Raw genomic sequence first — 7,950 nt, forward strand, 5'->3', positions numbered from 1 at the left:
TGAACACAGAACCAGGAGCTAGACCCCCTTAATTTCAATTCCAGCTAAACCAAAGGCCAGCTGACTCTGGCTCGTGGGGCTCATGCTAAGGGGCTGTCGAACTGTGGTGTAGACGTTCAGATCTGAGCTCTAGGACCCTCCAAGGTGAGTCTATGCCACATCTTCACTGCAATTAAACAGCCCCTTAGATGGAGCCAGCTGGCATGAACTAGCCTTGGGTGTCTAACTGCAGTGTAGACATACTCCTAAAGTCAGAGGGTATCAGTTAGCCCATCTTATCTTCCCCATCTGTAAAATGGGGGATAACAAATGAACTACCTCACAAGATGCTTTTAAGGATCACTGTTTGTAGTGTAATATAAGTGTAATGCAATATAAATTGTCAGTTTATGACTGTTTTGGAACTCTACAGACTTCTAAATTATATATGTATTTGTGTAAATGCTAAATTTTAGCATTTAAAAGTCATGTTGAATAACCAGACAGAAAACTTACTATTTAAGTTATAGATATTAACAAGCTCCGTCACTGCTCTGAAAAATGTGTTAGTTTCACATGGCTATAAACTTGAGTTTTATCAAGAGACAGATCATAACATTGTAGTTTCTCGACAAGAGAGCAGATAACAAGTAAACCTAAAGAAGGTCAAGTTTTCTAACACACAAAAACTAACAATGAAGTGCCAAAATTAAAGACTACATGTTAGTACTGGTAATTTTCAAGACTTTGAAATTGCATGATTTGCTTCAATCAACAATTGCAACAAAATCTTAACTACTGAAACATAACAGGTTCTGCTCTCTGATGCGGACATGAAAAGATCCTGCATTAACATAACATTTACTTCTGTGGAGTAAATGAAATGTATTTTTATCCATCAGTTTACATGGTTAAAAGTTTGCAAAAGTCTGATGTTCCAAAGCCAAGACTTCAAGTGCAACACATATTTGAGCCTTAAATGCTCAGGGCAGAAGTGTCCAACAGAAATACCGTGCAAAAGACCAACAAATCCTGCTTACTGCTACAAATACAAAAAACAAATTCATTGACTGGATGCTGACCTTTAATCTGACACTTAAAAGGATAGCTGAATTATTTATTTATTATTGATTCTACAGCTCACTACTGAGGATACTAAATGGCAGAACGGACACACTTGAGGTACACAGTAGCACAAGCTTTCATAAACAAATGGTTAATTTAGTGACTCATCCAGGTGTCAATGTTACACTATTCACCCTCCAAGTCAGAAAGTATTTCTCTTTAACCCCTTAACACAGACTACTGTCTACACAGCCATTGCTAGTACTGGGGTTCTTGTTAATAAATCCTGATATTAGCCCTTCAGGAGGTGGTGATGGGGTTCCAGTTATTACACTCAACCCAAATCCAAATAATTTGGAAGACTCAAGACCCATAAAATAAGTGCCTATGTATTAAATCAATTGTAACTTGGTGACTAGACAAAGATCTAGGATTCTCAGAAAATGAACACGCGTATCTTCAAAACATTCACATTACTTTACATTTTTTCTTCACTAGTTGATGCACTCTCTAAATACATTGATCAGTGCTCTCTGAACTGTACCCTAACCTTAAGAGCACCTCAAAGGGGATAACAAGGAAAGGGAAAGGGAAAGGGAAAGGGAAAGGGAAAGCCTTTCAAAATTCCAAAGCCAGCCCTGGACTTGAACCAGGGCCCTAAGACCCTACCAGCAGCACATCTCTAGCACTTCAGCTAAAGGAGAACCACCAAATACAGAATTTCAATATTCCACATGATGCAAATTTACTTAATGACTGGTCACCTTCCTGCCAAATCACAAGATTCACTATCATTCAGAGCCTTTCGCCCAATCCCAATCTACACAGACACCAGGAAGTTGTCTGGTGAAGCACAGTCTCTATACTTTATATTTAACAACCTTATTACTCATGTAGGATTATGTTTACAGGCAGATTTTAACTCCCTTTTATGACAAAGGATTTTGGGATAGGTGTGTTTCAAACAAGGTATTTACAATCTTCCTCAAATATTCTTCATTCTTTCTTTCAAACTGTGCCAGTTTGAAAGAAAGCCCAGCAAGAACCTAACAAATGCTCATCATTTTCAAACTAACTTCAGAGGGAAAACCTGCTCATGGTAAAGCTTTTGCCTTTCAGAAAAAGTGAGAGATTCAGTGTTTTGGGTTGTTTACACATTTTTACTGGTAGGGTAGCCTCTCGTTTCACTGACACCTCTGCTCTGCATGATACGGAGGCCCACAGTCCCCGTCCCCCCTGCCTTCCAACCTGATGTTAACCAAGGGGAAAAGAAGAATTTGTAATGTTATACATAAAGGATTTCAACGGGGAAAAGAAGAATTTGTAATGTTATACATAAAGGATTTCAACCAAATAATTCCAAGCCACTTCATAGACTGAATGCATACAATACCACTCAAATGCAGCACCTTTTGGATTGGAATACTGACTAGGGGAAACCCTGACACATAAGGATGGCCATATGGGGTCAGACCAATGGTCCCTCTAGCCCATTAACCTGTCTTCCGACAGTGGCCAATGCCAGATGCTCCAAAGGGAATAAATAGAACAGGGTAATCATCAATCGACCCATCCCCTGTCATACAGTACCTACAACTGGCAAGTCAGAGGCTTGAGGACAACCAGAACATGGGGTTGCATCCTTGACCATTTTGGCTAAAAACCACTGATGGACCTATCCTCCAGGAATTTATCTAATTCTTTTTTTAATCCAGTTATACTTTTCGCCTTCACAACATCCCCTACCAACAAGTTCCACAGGTTGACTGTGCATTGTGTGAAGAACTTTTATTTGTTTTAAACATGTCCTCTACAAATTTCATTCAGTGACCTCAGGTTCTTGTGTTAGGTGAAGCAGTAGATAACTCTTCCCTATTCAATTTCTCCACACCATTCATTATTTCATAGACTTCTATCATATCCCATCTCAGTTGTCTCTTTTTCAAGCCAAATAGTCCCACTGTTTTTAATCTCTCCTCATATGGAAGCTGTTCCATACCCTTAATCATTTCTGTTGCCTTTCTCTGCACCTTATTCCAGTTCTAATACATCTTTTTTGACATGAGGCGACCAGAACTGCATGCACTATTCAAGAAGTGGGCATACAATGGATTTATATAATGGCATTATGATATTTACTGTCTTATTATCTATCCTTTTCCTAATGGTTCCTAACATTAGCTTTTTTTGACTGCCACAACGCACTGAGCAGATGGTTTAAGAGAAGTATACTCAGTGACTCCAAAATCTCCTTCTTGAGCGGTAATAGCTAACTTATACCCCACCATGTTGTATGTATAGTTAGGATTACATTTTCCTATATGCATTACTCTGCGTTTATCAACACTGAATTTCATCTCCCATTTTGTTGCCCAGTCACCCAGTTTTGTGAGATCCCTTTGTAACTCTTCACTGCCTGCTTTGGACTTAACTATCTTGAGTAAGTTTGTAACATCTGTAAACTTTGCCACCTCACTGTTTACCTCTTACTGGTGTACAGATCAGATCGTTGGGGGACACCACTATATATCTCTCCATTGTGAAAACTGACCATTTATCCCTACCCTTTGTTTTCTTTTAACCAGCTACTGATCCATGAGAGGACCTTCTCTCTTATCCCATGACTGCTTCATTTGCTTAAGAGCCTTCGGTGAGGGACTTTGTCAAAGGCTTTCTGAAAGTCGAAGTATGCGACATCCACTGGATCACCCTTGCCCACATGTTTGTTGACCCACCTCAAAGAATTCTAACAGATTGGTGAGGGATGATTTCCCTTTACAAAAGCCGTGTTGTCTCTTCCCCAACAAATCACGTTCACCTGTGTGTCTAATAATTCTGTTCTTTACTACAGCCTCAACCCATTTGCCCAGTACAACTACGACCTACCACTGGACGTTTTAACAGCCGTACAAAAAAAGGCAGAGCTTGGATTGTTTAAAAAGGAGTAGTTGTGGCACCTTAGAGACTAACCAATTTATTTGAGCATAAGCTTTCGTGAGCTACAGCTCACTTCATCGGATGCATCTGATGAAGCGAGCTGTAGCTCACGAAAGCTTATGCTCAAATAAATTGGTTAGTCGCTAAGGTGCCGCAAGTCCTCCTGTTCTTTTTGCGAATACAGACTAACACGGCTGCTACTCTGAAACCTTGGATTCTTTGACTCTGAAAGGAAACATTGGGGAGAAAAAGGGAGGCGGACAGGGAAACATCCAAGAAATGTGGGGGGGGCCCGGGGCCGAGCAAAAGCAAATGGCAGGGAACAGACCCTCCCAATACAGAAATACCCCAAAGGGGAAAGCTAAAGGCTGACCTTCAGACCCTGCCCCTAAGATCCCCCCCACACACACACACGATCCCTTACTGGGGGGGAGAGCGCGCCACCAGCCCCCCCCCACCAGGGAAGAGCGCCCCCCTCGCCCCCTTACTGGGGGGGGAGATCCCTTCCCCAACCCCCCCCATCGTGGAGAGCGCTGCCCCCCACGGGAGACCCCAAGGTTCCTCAGTCGTAAGGCCCGGGGTAGGGCGGGGCCACAGCGCCCCTCCTCCCCGCCGGGCGTGGTCACCCCGCCCCCCCCCGCCGCCGCCGCCGCTGCCGCTCTCCTCACCCAAGGCCCAGCCCCCCCCCGCCGTACCCGGCCTCCTGCCTCTCTCTGAGCCCCAGGCCGCCCCCCCCGGCCGCCTCCCTCCCGCGGGGGGGGGGGGGGCCCGGCCCCGGCGCGCCCGCCCCGCGCGGTACCTGCACGGCCGCCTCCAGCTTGCCCTCGAAGGTGAAGTCGAGGAGGTCGGGCTTGAGGCAGAGCCCGTAGTTGAGCGGGGACACCTCGGCCGGCAGCCGCTCGAAGGGCCGCTTCTCCGGCATGGCGGGGCTGAGGGGGCGGCCTGACGGGGCGTGGGGCCTGAGGCAGCGGGGGGGGAGGGACCCACCGCGCGCGCCACCCGGCCAGCGAGCGAGTCCCACGGAGACGGAGGGTCGGGGCGGCCCGGCGCGTTCCCGACACAGGAGTGAGGACGGTCGGGCGAGGGGGGGGGGCGGGGCACGGAGAGAGAGGGAGAGAGGGCAAGGGGTTGGGCCTTGCGTGCGCGGGGGCCGGCGCCACGCACTGGCGTGAGAGGGCGCGCGCGCGCCGCGGCGTGACGCGGCGCGCGCCCGCTCGCTCGCTCGCTCGAAACCGCCGCCCCGAAGGAGCGAGCCCGCGTTTGCGTCAGAAGCGCGCCCGCTTCCAGGCTCCTCCTCGCGCCCCGCCTGAAGGAGGCGGGGCCGTGCGCGTGCGCGTGGGGAGAGGCTGTGGGGGGGGGAGCCTAGGTGTGGCTGGGAGGGGATACAATTCACTCCCCAAGTGGGGCAGGGGTTCCCATGTCTAGAACCTGCAAATCCCCCCTCCCCCCATTTCTAGAGCCAACCCACCTGCTCCCCTCCCTCCAGAGCTGAGCGCCTCCTCCAGTCCCGCCTTGGCCACTGCAGCATCCTCTGGGGCGTGTGTCCCCCTCACCAGCCCTCCAACAGCCTGAGCCAGGCCCCTGGGGGCGGTGAGCTCGCCTTTCAATCCCTAGGCTCTTAAAGACAATGATACGTTTGGCGTTCTTCTCATTTGCCTTCTGACTTGTCACCTTCTCCGTACGCTCGGGACACGTTTCCCTGCTTTTCTCCACAACAGGAGTGCCGCCTGTCCCGTTTTCCCAGGATTGTCCCCCACCCCCATCTTTTTTTTTTTTTTTTTTTTTTGGTGGTAGCTGTCCCGGGCAATCTGTTAAGGTGCTTGGTATGCATGGCAGCTGTCCAGTTTATGGGCTTGGGAAAATCCCAGCTTTTGTACCTTAAAGGTGGCAACCCTATTCCACAACCGTGATTACTGAGAGCCAAGCAGCTCCTGAAATAACAGGACTCCAGGAGCTGGGGCTTTGAGGAAAAAACACCAACGGAGGTTAACCAGTGCTCAATGGGAGGATAAGTGAATTTATTTTATTATCAGTGGTGGCTTAGTTCCATACAGCCCTTTTTTCTCTCTGCCCATTAAGCTTGGGCCTGCACTGAATCAAGCACCTCTGTTCAGCTGAAGGGTGTGCAGGTCTCATAAACTAACCCCACCTCTGTATCCTATCACCGGGGTTGCTTAGCTCATTGTTCAGTGACAGAAGATACTCCATTCCACCCAGCATGTTAATTTCCACTGTTCCTGGTAGACTGGGAAGAGTAATTTTAGGTCCAATAAATAGGGCCCAGATCTCCTCCATGGGTACACCCAGTGTTAACCATTAACCTGATTAAAATCTCAAATGCCAACAAATAAAAGGAAGGTATTAATCTCTTTTTGAGTTCTATTTCCTCCTTTATTTTAAGAGGGAGCAAAATATCTTATGCAAGGAAAGTGTTTTGTTGTTAATTTCCTTCTGTCCTTGGAAGCCACAACTGGATTTTTCAGAAGGTTTTATTTTAGTTAAAAGTGATATCTCACTGTTTAAAATATAAGCACAGAGAGAGAGAGAACATTAATTTGCTGAGACCCAGAGAAGTTTATAGCAGAAACTAGGGCACGGAAAAAGAACAGACAATCTTGAAGCATAATTAAAAAACAGCTGATGAGCACAGATTTGTTTGGGATTTCTTTTTGGCTGCAAGGCCCCAAGGACAGGCAAGGAGACAGAAGAGAATGGCTGGAGGTGTGCATGGTATTTAATAAGTTCTCTGTACCTGTTCCCCAGGATTGCTTTTCCAATCTCTTGGTCCAGATGCCCAGAACTGAACATCTCAGATGGCCTCATGCATTTTTAAGGCAGCCAGCCAACCATCGTGCATTGCACCAGTTGTGTGAAGGCTGCCTGTGCGGGGGCTATCATTGTGCAGCAGCACCCATCAATGCCACTGTATAGAGGAGTCAAATTACCTTTGCCATCAGAAAACCCATGTTCCGTGCCGCTGTTTCAATTCATGCTGGGCCAGATCTCGCACCCACTTAAACCAATCGCAAAGCCACGTGGTTCAGGATCAGGCCCAGTGTGCTAAAACTTGAGATACAAGCTGTCAACACAGGGGGCTGGGCAGGAAAGGGGGGTGGGTTGTTTTTGATTAATTAGTTAATTGTTGTTAAGTAAATTCAGTGCTGGTGAAAGGTACCAGCGGCAGCCTTGGTTACTGGAATCCTTTATCCCAAACAGGAGCAGTATGGGCGACAGCAGTACAAGTTTTCCCATCCTGACATTATTCCTAGATTAATGAATTATTATTAGTTATATCAGCATAGTGCCCAGAGGCCCCAGTCAGGATCAGGGCCCCATTGTGCAGGCTGCAGTACAAACACATTGGAAAAGACAGTGTCTTGCCCCAGCTCTTGTGGTGAAAGCATCATAGAATCATAGAATATCAGGGTTGGAAGGGACCCCAGAAGGTCATCTAGTCCAACCCCCTGCTCGAAGCAGGACCAATTCCCAGTTAAATCATCCCAGCCAGGGCTTTGTCAAGCCTGACCTTAAAAACTCTAAGGAAGGAGATTCTACCACCTCCCTAGGTAACGCATTCCAGTGTTTCACCACCCTCCTAGTGAAAAAGTTTTTCCTAATATCCAATCTAAACCTCCCCCACTGCAACTTGAGACCATTACTCCTCGTTCTGTCATCTGCTACCATTGAGAACAGTCTAGAGCCATCCTCTTTGGAACCCCCTTTCAGGTAGTTGAAAGCAGCTATCAAATCCCCCCTCATTCTTCTCTTCTGCAGACTAAACAATCCCAGCTCCCTCAGCCTCTCCTCATAAGTCATGTGTTCTAGACCCCTAATCATTTTTGTTGCCCTTCGCTGGACTCTCTCCAATTTATCCACATCCGTCTTGTAGTGTGGGGCCCAAAACTGGACACAGTACTCCAGATGAGGCCTCACCAATGTCGAATAGAGGGGAACGATCACGTCCCTCGA

General features: G+C 47.2%; 1 protein-coding gene across 1 annotated transcript in view; it reads right to left on the reverse strand.

Annotated features, from left to right (window-relative positions):
• The window catches only part of NPEPPS (aminopeptidase puromycin sensitive), a 62,636-nt gene extending 57,553 nt beyond the window's left edge, over window positions 1–5,083 (reverse strand). Inside the window, exon 1 of the mRNA XM_073326253.2 lies at window positions 4,781–5,083. Within this exon, the coding sequence (XP_073182354.1) occupies window positions 4,781–4,903 (123 nt within the window). The 5' untranslated portion in view covers window positions 4,904–5,083. The remainder of the gene's footprint in view (window positions 1–4,780) is intronic.
• Between the last annotated feature and the right edge of the window lie 2,867 nt (window positions 5,084–7,950).

This window comes from Lepidochelys kempii, chromosome 27, assembly GCF_965140285.1.
Source record: "Lepidochelys kempii isolate rLepKem1 chromosome 27, rLepKem1.hap1, whole genome shotgun sequence".
In the NCBI taxonomy this organism is placed as follows: Eukaryota; Metazoa; Chordata; order Testudines; family Cheloniidae; genus Lepidochelys; species Lepidochelys kempii.